This window comes from Sinocyclocheilus grahami, unplaced genomic scaffold (assembly GCF_001515645.1).
Source record: "Sinocyclocheilus grahami isolate Dianchi unplaced genomic scaffold, SAMN03320097.WGS_v1.1 scaffold1140.1, whole genome shotgun sequence".
In the NCBI taxonomy this organism is placed as follows: Eukaryota; Metazoa; Chordata; class Actinopteri; order Cypriniformes; family Cyprinidae; genus Sinocyclocheilus; species Sinocyclocheilus grahami.
The window spans coordinates 76,885-98,495 of record NW_015506319.1 but is presented as its reverse complement, the minus strand read 5'-3'; the positions used below and the strand labels follow the sequence as shown (position 1 = coordinate 98,495).

Here is a 21,611-nt window from a genome sequence, read left to right as displayed (position 1 = left end):
TCTGATTCTGAATAAGCGTCATGAGATATTTAGTATAGTATAGATGTTTTTAAATGCTACATTTTATAATTTTACCATTTCTTCAAATAGTTTTTATGGATTTATAATCTATTTATAATCTAGTATTTTTGCTGCAAAGTTCAAGACCTACACTTACAACTGCAGTACATGAATTGTCAAAATAGCCCCATGCTCTTTCACAAATTAAGTATTATGGTCTTACCGTAGCTTTTTCTTTAATGGTCTTCAACTCCTCAATCTGTTTCCTCAGCTCCAGGCTTTCATCCTGAGACACTTGAAGCTCCTGTTGCACTTTTTCAAACTTGCTGTTTAGTTCCTGCATTTCTTTTGTATGCTGTTCCACAGCATCTGCAAGTGCTTTCTCTCCCAAAGCAAGCATGTCTTTGGATTTAGACTGATTGTCTTCAGCACCCTTCTCCTGAGGAGTCATGGGAAAATGGCAATTTTCAAGTCATATAAGAGTGCACTTGATAAGCAGAATGAAAAAGGGGAGAAAATTACCACAACTAGTAGAAAAGTTGAAATCAATTCAAATAAGATCAGGAATTTTAATAATGTTAGAAGTGTTAAAGGGATAGTTAATCCAAACATGAAAATTGAATCACCATTTAATTATGTTGATCCAAATCCATAAGACTTTGGTTGATCTTTGAACCAATTGAGGATATTTTAATGAAACCAGAGAGGTTTCTTAGAAAACTTAGAAGAACTTTTAAGATCCACAAAGTTAAATTCGTTCAACATATAATCGTATCTCTTCAAAAGGATGAGAAATCTTGGAGTAAACTGCTTGATTCATATGGATTCATTTTACGCAGCCTTTATGACCCTTTGGGATCTTCTAAATTTTGGTTACTTGGACCTTTAACGGAAGGACAGAAACCTCTCAGGTTTCATTTAAAAATTCTTACATTGTGATTTGAAGATGAACCATGTGATTGGAACGACATGCAGGTGAGGAAATGATGATAATTTTCATTTCTTGGTGAACTATCCATTCAAATCATTACACTTAAACACCAGATTCAGACAATGCCTTTATTCCGGTTGGGAACGATAAGTATGTGATGGGAGAAGTTTAACAGTTCTCACCAAAAGCTTGATCCTCTCCTGCAGGATGGAAAGCTCTGCTTGGTGTCTCTTCTCAAGGCTTTTGGCTTCATTCTCAGCCTGGACTTGTGCTTGAGACCGTTTCTCCTCAACCTGAGCTGCCTTCTCCCTCTCCTCTTCAAGCTGGTTCTGAAGCTCGTCTAGTCTCCTGAAATTAGGGAGGATTTGTGAATTGGGTACGAGTTCCTGAAATAAGGCTTGATTTGCAAGATTACAATTTAGTCTACCAAAATATTAGGCCCCACAAACTAAATCACGCTAATATGTAAACAGAGATAAATACTTCTGTTTACTTTCGGTATGGTTTTGTTTTTAAGCATTTTAATCAAGCATATTTAAGCAGACCTTTCTTTCTGCTTGATATCCTCAGTCAGCTTTGTTATTACAGTAGAACTGTCTCCTGATGACTTTGTCATGTCCATAATGTCATTCTCAAGTTTAGTCTTTTCTTTGGTCAGCAGCAGTATCCTTTCTTTGTTTGCTTTCAAATTTCTCTGTAAACCTTAAGATGGAACAAGATACCAATCATACATAATTACAAACATGACATTTTAATTAGTTCTTTCACTGATTCATATTTCATTGAAGAACTTGGTACTGACCAGCAAACTGACTCTTCATATCCTGTAATTCAGCAGAGAGAGATGTGCATTGTTCATCTTTATTCCTGAGCTCTTCACGTAATTCTGAAATAGACAGCAAATCAGTCACGCTGAATGTAAAGTTCAATAAGCTCTTCAAAATCTTACATATTTCAAGTCATAACTGTGTAATCTTTGCATACACATACCTTGATTAGTCTGAGCAGATTTGGCTTGATCATTAGATGTTTTTTCAAGAGTCTGTTTCTAGAAAATGAAGAATGTGAATTGATTTGAGGATTATGGCTGAAACATTCTCTGGCTTAATTCCTTGTATTTGCTTTGTTATTTTGTTGTGTTCTGCATCAGAGGATCGCCAAAGTTGGACTGACATTCATTCACTGACTGAATCAGTCAGAGTGGTTCTTGAGTTTAACTCCTACATTTCCTAAACAGACCCCAGAACCCCACCATCACCCCTGCCACTCAAGTAGGCTTTAATCAGTGGTGTCATTATTTCTGCCTTTCATATGTACTTGTGATACTTAAAGAAAATGTTCACCCAAAGATGAATGACCTCTGTGACTTACTTTCTTCTGTGGATCACAAAAGATTATATTTTGAAAGTAAGTGGGGTCTAAACAACATTGGACCACGCTGACTTTCACTGTATGGACAAAAAATAATAATAAAAACAGTAAATTACAGAATATTAATTTTTGGGTGAACTATCCCTTTAAGTGCTTCTACTATTAGTTACTTTAGTGCCTTTGCTGTATTTCTCTCATGAGATAATTTAACTAGACCGTTTCCATTCAGGTATCTTTTCACAGTCACTTACCAGCTCACTAACTTCTTGCTCCAGAGAGCTCTTTTCCTGCAACAGGCCATTCAGCTCTTGCTGTTTACCCTCTAGTACGGAGTTCAACTCAGTGACCTAAAGCAAGGTGTAGTACCATAATGGAGAAAAATGACAGGGAACAAAACATGAGGAATGTCACACACAAAAACTTGCCAGTCATACAAATTGGAACTTAAAAGTGACGGACTGAAATATCATGGAAAATAAAATCTCAGAACACTCTTAAGAAAAATGTTACCATGGATGTATAGGGCTGCATGATTTGGAGAAAAAAAAAATAAAGAATTCTGATAAAAATTGTGATTGTGAATTTAAAAAAAAAAAATCCAGGTTTGCCATGTTTGTTTGTAGGGTCACACAATTTAGCAAACATGTTGTAATTGTATACGTTTTATACGGCTATAAAACAATAATAATAAAAGGAATTCTTATTACCAAATAAAAATATAGAAGATACCCAGGTTAAAGATTACAGGTTAAAGATAGCCAAACTCAGAGCAGATGCTGATATGGAGTTTGTTTGGAGCAGCATTTACTGTGAACTGAGCCGCTCTGAGATGCTGCAAACAATGGCAGATCATGAGCTGCTCGTGTATGAACACAGTGCTGCGCTTCACTCTGAAACAGCACATATATTTACTTAATTAAGTCTTTGAAATTTGACAATTGCACTAAGGCATACTGTGATTGTTTGCAGCCCTATTATGCAGAATGCACAAATGACATGATCAAACAATAAGAATGAACGACTGAATGACTGAATGAATGACTGAATGACTGAACGACCTGAACACCACTGTTGTCAAATTTGGCACAATGCACCTTCAATGTGTCAAATGAACATGGATGTATAGGGCTGCATGATTTGGAGAAAAAAAAAATAAAGAATTCTGATAAAAATTGTGATTGTGAATTTAAAAAAAAAAAATCCAGGTTTGCCATGTTTGTTTGTAGGGTCACACAATTTAGCAAACATGTTGTAATTGTATACGTTTTATACGGCTATAAAACAATAATAATAAAAGGAATTCTTATTACCAAATAAAAATATAGAAGATACCCAGGTTAAAGATTACAGGTTAAAGATAGCCAAACTCAGAGCAGATGCTGATATGGAGTTTGTTTGGAGCAGCATTTACTGTGAACTGAGCCGCTCTGAGATGCTGCAAACAATGGCAGATCATGAGCTGCTCGTGTATGAACACAGTGCTGCGCTTCACTCTGAAACAGCACATATATTTACTTAATTAAGTCTTTGAAATTTGACAATTGCACTAAGGCATACTGTGATTGTTTGCAGCCCTATTATGCAGAATGCACAAATGACATGATCAAACAATAAGAATGAACGACTGAATGACTGAATGAATGACTGAATGACTGAACGACCTGAACACCACTGTTGCCAAATTTGGCACAATGCACCTTCAATGTGTCAAATGAAATTTGAAAACTATAGCGGACGAACTGATTCCTGCCTGTTTCTCATATAAAGCTATTGTATGGCTTCAGAATAGCTGAAATGCCACTTTTGTCACTGAGCTCGACAGCCCCAGTTTCCATGCATTTATGCTGAACAGAAAAGAGCAACTTGGACATTCTGCTAATTGAAACTATAAATAGACATACTATTAATAAAATAAATAGCACTCAAATAGTGCTTTTTTTGTGGGTTTACTATCTACATTTGTTATTATTGATCTAACCATTATTTAACTACAAAATGGTTTAGGGTGTCTTGGAATCTAAAAATAAATGGAGTTCGCACTCCAAAGAACATAGCATTTGTGCCAAAATCTTTGGCAACTGCTGTTGATGCTTCATTATCAGCCTTTGTAGATTCCTCGTTATGCATGTTCTACTTGCAAATGGACATGAAGGCCTACCTTTTCTTCCTGAGATCTGGATTGGCTTTTTGCCTCCTCTATTTGGGTCAATAACCTTTGCATCTCTTGGTTCCCTTGACTTTGCTGTGACTGCAGAGTCTGAACGGCTGTTTTTTGCTCCAGAGCTTCTTGTGACTTTTCATCCAACTGCTGCCCTAACTTAACTCCCGCGTCCTCTAGCTCTTTTACCCTGAGCTCAGCACTGTGAAGTTTTCCCAAGACATCCTCCATTTCCACCAGGTGCTGCTCCTCTGCCTTCTCCAAATTGGTGCGTAGCGTTTCTACCAGCCGTTCGTTCTCTTCGGTGACTTTCAGGAGCTGTGCCTTGTGTTCTTTGGCTTCACCCGTCCACTCCATGGTTTCAGAAGCATGTTTGTTAGCAAGCTCTTCGAGCTCCAGTTTATGTGTTAATTTCAACTGTTCCAGAGCACTGTGTACCTCCAGCAGCTCAGATTTGCTTGCCTCATGGGAGGTTTTGAGCTCCTCCAAGGCTTGCTGATGTGAGGCCTCAACTGATGCTAGTTTAGCATGCCACTCCTCAATGATATTTGAATTCTCCTCCTTGGATTTCACCAGCTGACATAAAAGCTGCTCGTTATCCTTCGATAAGCGACCTGAGGATGACTGGAGTTGTGACAGAGATTCACTTTGTTCTTTTTCTCGAGCCGCAAGCATCTCACGCAAGGAAGACAGCTCTGCTTGGTGACTGTCACTTTGAGCGGCCAGCTGTGTACGGAGGGAACAGAGTTCCTCCTGGAGTACTGCCGTGGTGGAGTCAGTAACCCCATCCTGCCCTGGTAAAGCTTCCAGTGACTTACGAAGTGCAGCTACCTCCTTGTCCCTCAACGCAAGATCCCGCTCCAACTCCAATATATGGGACTTCTCAGAGACTGTGGCCACCTAAAAGAAAAAAAATGCTCTTTTAGTTAACTACTGTATGTGTGCTGTATGGATAAGTGAGAAGTAATCTGATGGTATGGACATGATCGTCTTTTCAGGTTAAAGTGGATCATTTAAATATATTTTCATAGAAATGTAGTTCCATTCAATTTATAGGAGCAATGTTACACAAGCGAAGTTAAAAAAACAAAACAAAACTGGGACAGAATTGGGAGGATTAAGGACTTTACAAGAGGGTGAACAACCACCAACCTAAAACTGATCATTTAACTGGGTTCCCACACTTGAATGGATTATCATGATCTTGTCTGTACATTTTCCATAGACATTGTTGAGCAGATTTAAATTTATATGCCAGTTGGTTTGATTTCTTAATCAAATTTAGTAAGATCTTCAACCCTCTGCTTTACACTACCTCTCCCTAATAGATTGCAATAGTTGGGTTCAGAAAGTTAAAGTTTTCCAAAAGATAACTGATTTTTAACAATAACCTATACACTTTTTAAGCCTGCTGTGAGCCCTGATGTTGTTAATCAACTGTATATGCTTTAGTTGAAGCCAACAGTTTATTTCAATTTATAAAAAAAAAAAAAAAAAAAAGAATCTTGATTAACAGCAGAATCCCTTTGAACCTGGTGGAGAAAAAAAAGTACATTGCACATGATGCTCTGAAGAAAATGTGATGTAGTCGTGAGTGATTTTGTAATAAACATAAAATATATTGTGTCTATATATACAGAAGTGGCCAAAAGTGATGTCCGGTCTAGGAAAATGGACATTATTTATTAAAAAATTTTATTAAGGGTTTTGTAAGCATATTGCATAGTTGTGCTAGGTGTGTAAAACTAATATATGCACTTAATAGTTTCATTTGTAATAATGCAATGAAACAACAAGATATGTTCATACAAGAAAAATTATTTAATTCATAATTATATTCTTGTTTTCAATGTATGCTTTATTCTGTAAGCTTTTTGTTTTTCTATGCATTTTTGTGCATGGTAAATAAATCCACATTCCATGATAAACTGTTGTTTGCTTTCTTGCCAAATAATTGTGTCAGCTAAAAACCTTAACCAAGTGTTTTCTTCTTCCCAATATACTTTTTATTTTGTAGGGTCATTAACTCTTTCCCCGCCAAACAATGAATTTTCCACACTTTCACTGTTATACGCTCGGGGGCGCTATTACGCATCTCCTGAATGAGTCCAGAATGTCCTGATGAAATGTTACCGAGTGAAACTTGCCTACATTCAACAAGTGTTGATAAAAAAAAAAAGCTTGAAGCTAGAATAAAACAGATTTTTGTTTAAAAGTAAAGGTTCTGTTCTTTATTTTGATGTATTGCGTGTTCAGATATTCATACAACAAAATATTCTGGGGGCTAGGGCTGGGTATCGTTCAAAAATGTTCGATATCGATACGATACCTTGACTTCGATACCAGACAAAGAAACACCAACAACAGAAAGCAGAAAGGAGTCAAGGATGTCTACTACGAAGTATATGTATGCAATTAATATAATGTTAAACATTCAGTATTAACGCCTGTATAGCTGACGTGCGCGAGCTGATAAACAAAGCACACGGAGTGGATTGAGCGCGCGGCGGCGCAGATGCGCGAGCTTGTCGAGTGAATATACCTTTCTCACAGACATCACTGGAAAGTTTGTAGTTCAGGCGGATATGTAAAAAACAAGTAAAACAATGCACAAGTTACTTAACGGTAGGGAGAGAGAGAGAGAGAGACAGAGAGAGAGAGAGAGAGAGAGAGAGCACGCACTTCTGTTGTGTGATCTTTGATGTTCACTCACTTAGCACACGCATCATTTGGATTAAAACTAAATCGTAAAAATAAGACCATTTATAGGGGCATTCACTATAAACCTTAGGCATACACGACTTTCAGGCAAAAGTGCATCTAGCCTGTGTGAAATGCGCTAGGCTGTACTACTGTCCTCTCATTCTGCATCAGCACAAATACTTGCACGCGTTGCGCGTTTTGCTTGCTTGCATTATATGAGAGGCTTTGGAACATAAATCGCAACACGTTTCAGATGAAAATATCACAGTTCGGAGATTTATAACGAGTGGTTCCCTACATTATTACAGCAAAGCGCATGATTGCAGTACTAAGCCGCTGCAATGGAGCAGCTGTTTAACTCTGAGTTCTTGTAATATTTTATTACCATTTTCTAAACTATAGCAAAAAAACTGTGATAATGTGAGAAATGTTGAAGGTGTCAGAATAAATTTTGGCTTGACTGTATCTATTTGATAAATGAAGTTAACCAACTAACATTATACATACTCTTGGTTTCTGTACCCACTATTTAAATTTTTTTACAAATCCAATAAAAATATTGGTATCGGTACTCAGTATCGGCAAGTACCCAAAATAAAAGTATCGGTATCGGGCGAGTACTGAAAAAAGTGGTATCGGTGCATCCCTAGTTTTAATAAAGCTCAAATAGTCTTCAGTTTACACATCTGTTAGGCTAAATTTACACTAGTTATTGTTCATGTTAAAATGCATAGCTCAGACAGAATCATGATTTTGATTTATTTTCCACTGATTTACTGATAAGCATTAGCAGCTTCCAACGCTGTCTGCTTGTGTTCTCTCTTCCATGATCTCTGCTCTGACTCAGAGGTAATAACATATTTAATTTCAGCAACATTACATGGCCAAAACACACATTAGACGGCAATCGGAAGTTATTACAAACACTCGATGGTGGTTTAAAGTGAGTTTTGAGTAAAAGCAGAATATAAATCTTATTTATTGTCTTATGTAGAATGATGCTACAGTTTGCATGAATGGTCACATAACACGCGCTTTCGGTCACGTAACGTTAGTATGAACGGACATCTGCATATGATCAGAACTCCACGCATCTCCCCCGCTACTCTCCACTGGAAATGAATGACCGGTCTGTCGCTTGTGGTTTGTCGGAGATAGTGGAAAGCCAGCTTGAAACACAGTGGAAACGCCACTACGACGAGGATCGTTTTCATTTTAAAACATAAACGTGCCAATGTAAATGTAGCCTTACATCTATGGGGGCTGGGACGAATTCACACTACAGCCTCACGTGTGCGCCACATCTCCGAGTGTAACCGGTGTAAACTAGTAGGTGTGTTCGACTTGACGCTGACTGACTGTGCAGACGATCGGTGTATTACAGTTCCACGAGAGCTAAAGAGAGCAGACTGCTCCGTGTGCTTTCGAATCGCTCTCACAGATGATCGATCTGCGCCACACTTCTTCTAGTCTAATTCGGTCGCTGCCTAAAAAGTATCGAACTCGATACCCAGCCCTACTGGGGGCCATGAAATTACAAATATATTGAACTCAAAGCAGTGTGACCAAGACTTGCGTATAATATTTGAAAATGCATGTTTCAAGTTCTGCTGAATGGATACAAGGAGTACTTTCATAGTTACGTTAGGTCAACAAAAAACTGTCAGTGAGTCCAGTCTAAATAAAAGACTTTTCTCATTGTGGTAAAACTGGACTCATCCATATTTACTTTTCCCTAATTTAAATTTCAAGCCAAATAAAGATATGATGCCACAACTTAAAGCAGGGATCTCCAATAGGGGTGTAACATCCCTATGCCCTACTCCCTTCGAAGGGCAGAGCCCTTGGAGTGGAGACTTTGGAGTGAGCAGGGCATGTGCGTGCCATTATGTAGCCGTTTGGAACTGTTGCAAATAAACATACATTTTATATTTTAAAGGGGTCATATGAGATGCTGCTAAAAATAACATTATTTGGCGCAATTCGGTCGCTGCCTAAAAAGTATCGAACTCGATACCCAGCCCTACTGGGGGCCATGAAATTGTAGTGAAAATGATCAAAAATGCTGGCAGTGGCTGGCAACTTTTTTTCAAAAAGTCTAGGGGAGAAAGAGTTCAAAGCAAATTAGAAATTTCCTCTCCGGACATCAGTTTTGGCCACTACATATACATATAAATCAAATATAATTTTTATATTTCTTTATAATATTTCTTTGAAGCCGTTAAGTACACTGTCTTATATCTTTGTCTTTTTTCCGAATTTTAAATACTTTTGTGCTTCAAATAAAAGTTTGTAATCTTGTAATTTGCTTTATAGCTGGTGGTTTGGTTCATGGCTTAAAATGCTTCAACAAAAACATTTAAAAATCCCTATGGGAAAAACGATTGGAAAAACCAAACTCCAGAACCAACCAATGCACTCTGTATATAAAATATATATTTTCTATAGAACTTCCGAAGTTTGTATGGATTTCCAAAGGACAACTTATAATCACCTGATGTTTTCAGGTTCTCTATGACTGTGGGAACCCTGGTACAAAACAAATTGGCGTTCTCCATACCTATATGTATATTAAGACACCACAATAATATTACAGCAATTAGATATTTAGTGTGTGTTAGTAATCATTCCTCAAATTAGTTACTAATTAGAATAATTGAATAACATGCATTGAAGATCCCTCACTAATGCCCTGACATATAAAAAATGTTAGCTGGAGCATTGTAGCATATCTTCAGTGATCCTTGACCCATAGCCCATGTCATGGTAAGATCCATTACCCTAGAGTCTTCTAACTCCCTCTGAAGTTTGTCAGCTTTGGTCTTTTCAAAGAGAAGACTCTGTTCAAGCTCCTTAAGAAGGGCATGCTCCAGCTGCGTCTGCGTCTGTTAGTACAGAAAGGGGAGAGGAAGAAACACAACCAGTGCCACCATCACATGCCAGTCTGATGCAGAATGAAGAGGGGTGAGGAGGACAGTTGTGGAAATATAACGCAGAAAAAGAGGAGCAGGAAGATGTTGTGATGAATGAAAGTCAAATCAATGCCACAGCTGAGGAAAGTGTGAGGAAATATTGCAAGAGTATTGGTCAATGCTTATAGACATGCTGATGATGGCCAAACAAACAAATAAAATGGCAGACACTGCCAAACGCCATGCAGCATTATAGTGACTGGGGTTAGGAACAGTAACAAAAACGGTACTTTGACCACAACAAAGAGGAGAGGAACAATAAAAAAAGTTATTCCTCATGACTAAGCACTAAATCAAATAAAACATGATTATACTGAAGTTCGCACAATGAGATCTTCATGTAGGTTAGTGACTTGTTACGGCATTACAGATGAATTCAGTATTTATTACTCTACCAAATTCAATAGACTTCTAAGACTATTTAAAAAGACAACATTTTTAACATCATGCTGTACACTGTGTGGGCTGGATGATCAACTTGACAAATTAACTTGAAAGTTGACAATATAGTATCCATTTTCCATGGAAATTCACTTGTAAAACAACTGACCTTTGTTATTTTAAAACAATTTTACTTCGTATAGCTACAACTGATCAAGTATGTAAAGCATCTCCACAAGAATTCATTGTCTAGGTTGCTGATTTGCATGTTTTAGAACCTAAAATCATTAGCCAACAGTTTCATGAATTTAAATGGATTATTATTTAATTATTTTTGAATAAGTAGACCAAGACATGAAAACAACTCAAATGTGCAATAATGAAGGCTGGAAACAATCAATGAACCTATCAAGAGTACTTGATTCATGAATGGGGCTAGATAAAACAAAACCAGAAAATATCAACTAAAATATGTAACACACATTACAGCTCTTTAAAATCTTATTTTGCAGATGATTCGTACAAATATATTGAACTCAAAGCAGTGTGACCAAGACTTGCGTATAATATTTGAAAATGCATGTTTCAAGTTCTGCTGAATGGATACAAGGAGTACTTTCATAGTTACGTTAGGTCAACAAAAAACTGTCAGTGAGTCTGTCAGTCTAAATAAAAGACTTTTCTCATTGTGGTAAAACTGGACTCATCCATATTTACTTTTCCCTAATTTAAATTTCAAGCCAAATAAAGATATGATGCCACAACTTAAAGCAGGGATCTCCAATAGGGGTGTAACATCCCTATGCCCTACTCCCCTCGAAGGGCAGAGCCCTTGGAGTGGAGACTTTGGAGTGAGCAGGGCATGTGCGTGCCATTATGTAGCCGTTTGGAACTGTTGCAAATAAACATACATTTTATATTTTAAAGGGGTCATATGAGATGCTGCTAAAAATAACATTATTTGGCGTATTTGGTGTAATGAAATGTGATTATGCGGTTTAAAGTTAAAAGTTAAAATAACACATTTTCCACATACTGTACATTATTGTTTCTCCTCTATGCCCCGCCTTTCTGAAACGCATCGATTTTTACAAAGCTCATCAGTCTGAAAAAGCAAGGTGTGCTGTGATTGGCCAGCTATCCAATGCGTTGTGATTGGCCGAATACCTCAAGCGTGAGACGGCAATGTTACGCCCCTCACTACTGTTGATGCCGTGTCCCGGCCGGAGCGATGAGACAAAAACATTAAAACCCATTACAAACGAGAAATTTGTTGCATCTAGTTTTAGTCAATGAAAATTGTATTTTAGTCTCTTTTTAGAAATGCAATTCTATTTAACCCAGTCAATATAGTATAAGTACTAGTAGTATAGACGAAACCAAAATTTTCTTTTAGCCAAACCCACTTCAAACAAGGTTATCTTATTATATTGTTACCTTATAGACTCAAAAATACATCCATTCCAGACACGGAATATGCTCTGATTTGAATTTACAACATTTATTTTACCAACCAAACATGTTAGAAGTACACACACACAAATTTAAATAAAGACGAACCACGTGGCAATCAGTAGGCTTAATTTCTAATGAGAGACCAATTTATATGACATATTTTAATTTTAGCTATGATTCATATTTAAACATTGTGAGATAGCTAGTTATAATGGTAATTAAACAAAGTTTTGCTCACTCTGTGTATTTTTGATTTTACAGCTGGGTCATTTTGTTGCAGTAGCAAAAGATAGCTTGATTTAAAACTTTGAATTGAATAAAAAAATGACAAGGAGGCTAAGCAGTTAATAATAAAATAAAAACAAATAAAGAAATTACTAATGATAGCACAAATAAAAAAAAATCACGATAGGCCTACAAATGAAATAAATAGCTTTTTAGTTTTTCGGGTAGGTCTAACACACAGTAGGGCTATTAAGAGATTTTTTTTTTTTTACCAATTATCCAAATAATGTTTAATCCTAGAAAGCTATTATTATCAGAGGACACATGAGCATAACAGTTAGCAGATCAATGAATGAGAGGGCAGCGTTACCAGAGTTGCCCATATACCACACCTTGTTACAACACAGTAGGGCTATTGCAAACAGAAACAATACTGTACTACATAGATGTTTCCTGTCAGCTTGATTTTTGAGTGGACTTTGCTGTATATGAGTGATGTGACTGAGCGGAGCACACACACGCATAGAGCGGATAATACACAGAGCGTCACACCACGTGAAAGTGAATCCTGAGCGGTGAACTAATTTTCGGCAGACGGAATTTCAGTGCATCTCTAATTATTGGCGACATTAGAAATGGATATTATATAATAGCTGCTTTTTTGAACATTTTAGCAATTTAAAAATATTAAAAACGGATTTTTTACACGGCACCCCTGCTCTCGACAGACGGCACCCCGGTTGGGAAACACTGTGCTAAATAATGCCGCGAGTGGGGCTTGAGGAAGTGACGTCGCCTGCGTCTGCGCAGTGCGACCTGATGCAGCTCCTGAAGTGAGACACAGGAAACAGAAATACTGCAAAATAATAATAATAACACGACTAAACGAGACGAAATAACGTTGTAACATTTAGTTTCATCTCGTTTTGGTCAAAGAAAATGAAGAGACATTTTAGCATATATAAAGAATATCTCTTTGGATTTGAGACTTTAGTCTTTGCAACTTTACAGATCTTCTTTATGCACCAAGAGCTTGTAACACTCCAAAGAGAAAGGAAAAATTGAAATCGTATCATATGACCCCTTTAAAAAGTTTTATATATATATATATATATATATTTGTTTTTATATATTATATAGCATATTTTAAAAACTTTTTAAAATATAAAATGTAAGTTTATTTGCAACAGTTATGCTAACAACAATTAAAAGACATTTATGCCATTAAAACAGCGACATCTGCTGACGGACACCATGTTGCATTGTCACGGGAAAATGCCAGCTGAAGATAATGAGGATATTACGTCAATCCCTTTGCCAAGTGCATTCCAAACGGCTACATAATGGCACGCATGTACCCTGCTCATTCCAAAGTCTCCACTCCAAGGGCTCTGTCCTACGAAGGTAGTAGGGCATAGGGATGATTACTTCCATTTGGAATTTGCCCCGTGAACCGTTTGGTATTAAAACGCGTACCGTTACACCCCTAATCTCCAACCCTGCTGCAGGAGAGCACCCATCCTGCAGACTTCAGCTCCACCCCTGCTCCAACACACCTGCCTGTAATTATTAAGTAATCCTGAACACCTTGATTATCTGGTTCAGGTGTGTCTGATTGGGGTTGGAGCTGAATTCTGCAGAGCAGTAGCTCTCCAGGAGCAGGGTTGGAGACTCCTGCCTTAGGCCTTCTGTTTTAAACAAGCAACATGTAAATAATAGACATGGATAACATTTAAAATGCTTTCCCACAGTACTTTTCCACAGCACTGTAAACCTGCAGCTTTGAAGTCTGTGTTAGCGGTCAATCTGTGGTATTTAGAACCTCTATCGTTCACGCATCTTGTCATGTAAATTTAGTGAATGGATCAAAGTCTAGTGTGACCACAGCTGTGGGTCTGAATGTTATATCAGATCAAAAATGTTCAAATACCTCCAAATCTCCTTTGGTAATGCAAGCTTCCTCCACCCGAAACTGCAGGTCCTCCACCTTCCTGTTTGGGACAATAATTTTTTTTTCAGTCAGTTTTTATTTTCATTTTACGTTCTTACCTCCTACAAGCAGAATAGCCCAGAATATGAACGTAACCCGGTAAATTGAATTGCATTTTAAGAGTATCCCTCATAGAAAGAAAACGCTTAATTAATGGACTAAGATAAAAGCAGGTAAGAACAGAAGTGGCTTAATGAAGATGGCGATAAAAAAAAGACCAAATATGCTATAGAACTTATTAAAAATATATTATGTGTACATGCAAGCAGATGAGCCCATATGAGCTGAATTGCATAAGCGTTTTCTTCCCCATAGAAAACCGCGCTTAACGTGGCTTAATAAAAGAAAGTGACATAAAAAGGTAAGAACAGAAGTGGCTTAATGAAGATGGCGATAAAAAAAAGACCAAATATGCTATAGAACTTATTAAAAATATATTATGTGTACATGCAAGCAGATGAGCCCATATGAGCTGAATTGCATAAGCGTTTTCTTCCCCATAGAAAACCGCGCTTAACGTGGCTTAATATAAGACAGTGACATAAAAAGCCCAACTTTTATATTTTATTAAAAATATACTACAGGCAATCAACGCAGTAATCCATTAAGCCAGTGGTTCTCAAACCTTTTACAATGGCGTACCCCCTAGGGCATTTAGCCTAACATTCTTCTGAGTACCCCCACTTAGACCGCAGTCACACCTTTTCTATTAAGGGATAATATTTGCCCCCTTAAATTGATTTACTTGTGCATTTTTACTATTTAATTGTATGTCATGTTTTATGTCATATTCTTCACATTCCATTAAGTGTATTATTAATATAATAAATAAAGCAATAAATGATGGCAAAACGAAGTTATACTTTTAGATTCAAAACTGAAATCGCCAGTAGGTGGCGGCAAGTCACTGTCTAATGAGCAAGGCGAAGCATTCAGTAACGAAGCAAATGGTTGTAGTTATGAAAGGGTTATTAATCAGTTTCGATTATCAGTACTCTCTGAATCATTCAAAGCTGCAGATTCATTCACTAACGAAACATTGCTTGGAGACGCACACCAGTTCTGTTGTCTCGTAGGTTTCAGAGCGAATAAGAATGTAACAGTGCTCGCTTTATAAAATTTCTAATAATCTTTTATATGATTGAATCTTCAAACTGCTAACACTTCGCGGTTTCGATTTATGCCCTATTGTAAGTGACAGAGTATTTTATGTTTCAGCGATTTGATCGCGCCGGCGCCTCATGCGCACATATTCATTGCAAACGGCCTGTTCATTATTAAAATAAAACAGAATCACCAATACAGATAAAATGTTACACAACGAGCTGTATGAACCACTAACTTACAAGCTGTAAAGTAAACAGGAGGTGTTTGTCCGAACTCAACTGGTTTTGCGAGGGAACGCAAAAGTTTTGCCAGAGAACGCAAAAAAAATTCCTCCCACCCCGAATTTTTTTTCCACCACCATGTCCTTTTAGGGGCTCCGTATCATTCTATGAATTTTATTGACCAAAAAAGCAAAAGCCTCTTAGTGCCATCTGAAATTTTCTTCTGAAATTAGCATTTTTCTCAGGCTCCTATGTGTAGGTTCAGTAATTACACTTTAATGGCAATGAATAGGTTCTTTTCACTGCCATGAAAGTGAAATAACTGAACATAAACATAGGAGCCTGAGAAAAATGCAAATTTTATAAGAACATTTCAGGTGGCACTTACAGGCTTTTGCATCTGAAATCTTCATATGCCCCTTCATCAACAATATCAATATTCATTATCAATGAATACTGTGTCTACTAGCTCTAAGGTTATTTACATGCAAATACATTCCTAAAAGTCATGAAAAGCCATCAAATTCAAACTGATTTCATGGAGTCTTTAATATGAAGAAATCTTAAATTGATTCATTAATACTACACCTTTTCTCCTCCTCCAGTTGGTTGAGCAGTTCCACCTTCTCTCTGTCCGCAGCCTCCACAAGCGCTCGCAGCTGGTCCATTTTGGCATCAACATCCAATACATACTACAGAAACGATTCAAAACAATTACATTTACCTAATCTACCCTTATAACTTGCATTAATATTTTCCATATTATATATATATATATATATAGTGCTGTGAAAATATTTTTGTGAATATTTTTTTTTTGCATGTTTTATATTACACAAAGATAACCCAAGTAAATACAAAATGCAGCTTTTAAATAATGATTTTATTTAATAAGGGAAAAAAGCTGTCCAAACCTGACTGGCCCTATGTGAAAAAGTAATTGCCCCCTAAATCTAATAACTGGTTGTGCCACCCTTGGCAGCAACAACTGCAATCAAACATTTGCGATAACTGGCAATGAGTCTTTCACATCGCTGTGGATAAATTTTGGCCCACTCTTCTTTGCAGAATTGTTTTAATTCAGCCACATTGGAGGGTTTTCGAGCATGAATGGACTGTTTTAAAGTCATGCGACAGCATCTCAATCGGATTTAAGTTCGGACTTTTTTTTTTACCACTCCAAAACCTTAATTTTGTTTTTCTTGAGCCATTCAGAGGTGGACTTGCTGGTGTGTTTGGGATCATTGTCCTGCTGCATAACCCGAGTGCACTTGAGCGTGAGGTCACAAACTGACGGGCAAAAATTTTGGACAAATGTGAGACGACCCTTTGTGTTCTTTTTGGTCAGCAATGGCTTTCGCCTTGGAACTCTCTCATGGATGCCGTTTTTGCCCAGTCTCTTCCTTATTGTTGAATCATGAACACTGACCATAGGCAAGTGAGCCAGGCAGGTTTGGACAGCTTTTTCCCTTAATAAATGAAATCATCATTTAAAAACGGCATTTTGTATTTACTTACATTATCTTTGTGTAATATAAAAATGTGTTTGATAATCTGAATCTTTTAAGTGTAAAAGATAAGCAAAAAATAAATAAAAAAACAGGAAGGGGGTAAAAACCTTTTCACGCCACTGTATGTGTGTGTGTATATATATATATATATATATATATTTATTAGGAGTGCTTTGACTACTTGAAATCTTGAAAAAATTTAACTTTACTCATTGGAGTGATTCTACTCACAACACATCAAGAGCCGGGGCAGACACACTCTTAGGCCCAATCCCATTTCTACCCCTTACACCTACATTTCGCATTTTCATGTGAAAGGATAGGGGTGTCTCGATTCTCTTTTGGTTGGAGGGGTAGGGGTAAGGGAAGGGCCAGATTGCCCTTCAAACGAAATTTTTTCGGGACAACACTTCAAACGAAGGGGTATCAGAATTATCAGCATAAACCGGCTACAGCGGCAACATGGCTGCCCAAGTGAACAAAAAGACACAAATGTAAGCATTTTTGACATTAATTAAGATTTTAAAGATTTTAGAAATCGCTAAACCTTTTTCTCAAATTTGGCAATATCAAAAAATATTTGAGAGAGAGCTGCCCAAGTGAACAAAAAGACACAAATGTAAGCATTTTTGACATTAAGATTTTAAAGATTTTAGAAATCGCTAAACCTTTTTCTCAAATTTGGCAATATCAAAAAATATTTGAGAGAGAGAGATAGATGAAAGATGCGTGATCTGTGAGTCTCTCTTTACAATGAGTGAGTTTACTTCAAAAAGAAGAAAAAGCGATTATATCCTCTCGTTGCTGGAAAATATAATGTAGTAATTCAGTACTTAAACTGTTATTAATAAAAGTCGTGGGACAGTGTTGATAAGTTTCTTTGCTCCTGGATGTATGAGCTGCACGATCTCCGATATATGCGAGTGTGTGTGTCAGTAAGCATTGCATTAATATAGAATGGTAATTAAAGGCTCTAATGCGCACCAGCACATGTGTGTGTATTGTAGGAGCTAGACGACGTATGATGACGTGTGACGGTATAGTAGTGGTGTTCAATTTCTTAGGGAAATATTTTCATCCCTGTATGGGTATAAAATAAAATTGGGACTGGGCCTTCCTGTCATACACACACCCTTGTTACTCCAATTACATACATAGAGGTGACCCAGGGTCAAAACCTTGAGAAATATCTAGAGATAAAGATAAAACATTATGTACATGCCATAACTGTAGTATTAATAGATTCTGTAATCAATCACATGCCAATACATAAAGGCAGCACACTGTGGTCATAGATAAATAAATAAATAAAAATAAAGTAAATAAATATGACGTTTATGAAGTGATTTCACAACCACTACTTCTGAAACAGAAAGTATCAAGTGGAAGTAACAAGGGGAAGAAAGGCTTTTATTAGAACCTCAGAGCCTGAGCACTGACGTAAATGAGCACTCATTCTTCCTCTTCATTTGCTTATAAAGGCTATAATACTTTTTTATATGCTGACAGCATTCCGCAAATGTGCATTTATATCATAAAAATCAGTATTTCAATATCTAATAAACATTTAATTCCACAAACACTGTAAACTTTAGCAAATGTAGTTAAAATCTTCTAAACTGTGCATTAAAGTCTGCTTAAAAACATGTATACTGTGTGCAAGATCTGTGCAAATGATCGAAGCGGTGTGAACTGTATGCAGAAAGTAGTCTTTAAAAAAAATAAAATCACTGGACGCCCACAAGCAATTTCTACGATTATAAGTTACTGTGGTTTAGTTCCCCACCTCCCTGTATATATTTAACTAATTGAATTCATATAAATGTGTGATTAGTTGACTAATTGCATGTTTAGTCGACTACTAATCAACTAGAAAAATATTTAATCGGGGGCAGCCCTAATAAACACATCCACTATGTTAAGACTGTGCCTTAAGAACTACAGTGGGGAAAAAATGTATTTGATTTCCTGATGATTTTGTAAGTTTGCCCACTTACAAAGAAATTAAGGGTCTGTAATTTTTATGGTAGGTTTATTTTAATGTATAGAGACAGAATACCAACAAAAAAAATCCAGAAAAAACACATTACAGGTGCATCTCAATAAATTAGAATGTCGTGGAAAAGTTAATTTATTTCAGTAATTCAACTCAAATTGTGAAACTCGTGTATTAAATAAATTCAATGCACACAGACTGAAGTAGTTTAAGTCTTTGGTTCTTTTAATTGTGATGATTTTGGTTCACATTTAACAAAAACCCACCAATTCACTATCTCAACAAATTAGAATACTTCATAAGACCATTAAAAAAAACATTTTTAGTGAATTGATGGCCTTCTGGAAAGTATGTTCATTTACTGTACATGTACTCAATACTTGGTAGGGGCTCCTTTTGCTTTAATTACTGCCTCAATTCGGCGTGGAATGGAGGTGATCAGTTTGTGGCACTGCTGAGGTGGTATGGAAGCCCAGGTTTCTTATGCAGATGAGCTGAAGGCCACTGTCATTTTTGGTCTCTTGTTTCTCATTTTCCTCTTGACAAGGGGTTCAGGTCTGGTGAGTTTGCTGGCCAGTCAAGCACACCAACACCATGGTCATTTAACCAACTTTTGGTGCTTTTGGCAGTGTGGGCAGGTGCCAAATCCTGCTGGAAAATGAAATCAGCATCTTCAAAAAGCTGGTCAGCAGAAGGAAGCATGAAGTGCTCCAAAATTTCTTGGTAAACGGGTGCAGTGACTTTGGTTTTCAAAAAACACAATGGACCAACACCAGCAGATGACATTGCACCCCAAATCATCACAGACTGTGGAAACTTAACACTGGACTTCAAGCAACTTGGGCTATGAGCTTTTCCACCCTTCCTCCAGACTCTAGGACCTTGGTTTCCAAATGAAATACAAAACTTGCTCTCATCTGAAAAGAGGACTTTGGACCACTGGGCAACAGTCCAGTTCTTCTTCTCCTTAGCCTAGGTAAGATGCCTCTGAGGTTCCTTGTCTCTGGAAGGAATCTATTATTGTGCCTGTGCCTAAAAATAATGCACCACAATGTTTAAATGAGTACAGACCTGTAGCACTTACCTCTTTGATTATGAAAACTTTTGAGAAGGTTGTGAAGGATAAGCTTTTGACCATGGTACAGGAAAATTTAGATCCGTTTCAGTTTGCCTACAGGTCTGGTAGGGGGGTTGATGAAGCGATAAGTACTATATTAAACATGATTTTAGCACATCTTGAGGGTGTAAAGACTTTTGTGCGATTAGTTTTTATAGATTTTTCATCTGCCTTTAATTGTATCCAGCCACATATCTTAGCAGAAAGGTTAAATAGAGTTTATAATATTGATTTCGGGCTGATATGCATTTGTGCTTTATACTAATGAGTGTCGAACGCAACTAGAGAGACGTCATATCATCAAGTTTGCGGATGATTCAGTGATTGTTTCCCTTTTAAATAGTGAAGATCTTGATCATGGTCCTGTACTGGCAGATTTGATTGATTGGTGTAAATTGTCCTTTTTGGATATAAATGTACTTAAAACTAAAGAGATGATTATAGATTTTAGGAAGAATCCTACAGTCATCTCTCCTGTGGTCATTAATGATCATGTTGTTGAGGTTGTACATCAATTTAAATACCTTGGTACTGTAATAGATGAACAGTTGACCTTTGAGGCTCATGTGGATGCTGTGTGTAAGAAAGCCCACCAGCGTATGTTCTACCTGCGGAAGCTTTGTAGTTTTAAGGTGGACAGTACTTTCATGAAGATGTTTTACTTTTGTTGTATTGAATCTGTCATTACTTTCTCATTTGTGTGTTGGTATGGGTCACTAAACGTTAAAAACAGGAACAGATTGCAGGGTATTGTTAAAGTGTGTGGTAAGATTGTTGGCACCATTTTAAATGATTTGAACGATTTGTATAAGGCTAGGACTTTGAAGAAGGCGGAGTTAATTATGAATGATCCCAGCCATCCCTTGCAGAATGTTTTTAAGTTGCTTCCTTCTACTCGTTGATATTATTTGCCTTTATGTAGGACTAATAGATTTAAAAATTATTTTATACCAGCTGCCATTAGCTTCTTAAATTATAAATAATTTTATGTATATTATTAATGGAAGTCATTGTGTGTTTGTTTGTGTTGTGGTTGCTTGTTTGTTGTTTGCATATGGTTTACTGTTGGCTGTAAAACAAATTGCCCTTTGGGGATAATAAAGTTGACCTTGACGTTGTCTGTGGTTCAGGAGTGGCTTAACAAGAGGAATACGACAACTGTAGCCAAATTCCTTGACACGTCTGTGTGTGGTGGATGTTGGTGCCATGACCCCAGCCTCAGTCCATTCCTTGTGAAGTTCACTCAAATTCTTGAATCGATTTTGCTTGACAATCCTCATAAGGCTGCGGTTCTCTCGGTTGGTTGTGCATCTTTTTCTTCCACACTTTTTCCTTCCACTCAACCTTCTCTTAACATGTTTGGATACAGCACTCTGTGAATAGCCAGCTTCTTTGGCAATGAATGTTTGTGGCTTACCCTCCTTGTGAAGGGTGTCAATGATCGTCTTCTGGACAACTGTCAGATCAGCAGTC

At 37.1% G+C, this 21,611-nt stretch overlaps 1 protein-coding gene across 10 annotated transcripts in view; it reads right to left on the bottom strand.

Annotated features, from left to right (window-relative positions):
• The window catches only part of LOC107567280 (CAP-Gly domain-containing linker protein 1-like), a 70,523-nt gene that overhangs the window by 20,017 nt on the left and 28,895 nt on the right, over nt 1-21,611 (bottom strand). For 8 of the 10 annotated variants that reach the window (XR_001606620.1, XM_016252932.1, XM_016252931.1 and 5 more), the window contains exons 7-16: nt 16,103-16,206; nt 14,127-14,187; nt 9,944-10,048; nt 4,461-5,360; nt 2,554-2,649; nt 1,922-1,979; nt 1,734-1,817; nt 1,477-1,633; nt 1,114-1,279; nt 224-439 (exon numbers count right to left, since the gene is read on the bottom strand). Coding sequence is in view for 9 of the 10 variants with exons in the window: in XM_016252932.1 (XP_016108418.1) it covers nt 224-439; nt 1,114-1,279; nt 1,477-1,633; nt 1,734-1,817; nt 1,922-1,979; nt 2,554-2,649; nt 4,461-5,360; nt 9,944-10,048; nt 14,127-14,187; nt 16,103-16,206 (1,947 nt within the window). In the remaining variant the exon portion in view is untranslated. The remainder of the gene's footprint in view (nt 1-223; nt 440-1,113; nt 1,280-1,476; nt 1,634-1,733; nt 1,818-1,921; nt 1,980-2,553; nt 2,650-4,460; nt 5,361-9,943; nt 10,049-14,126; nt 14,188-16,102; nt 16,207-21,611) is intronic. The other 2 variants (XM_016252928.1, XM_016252929.1) reach the window with 2 other exon arrangements.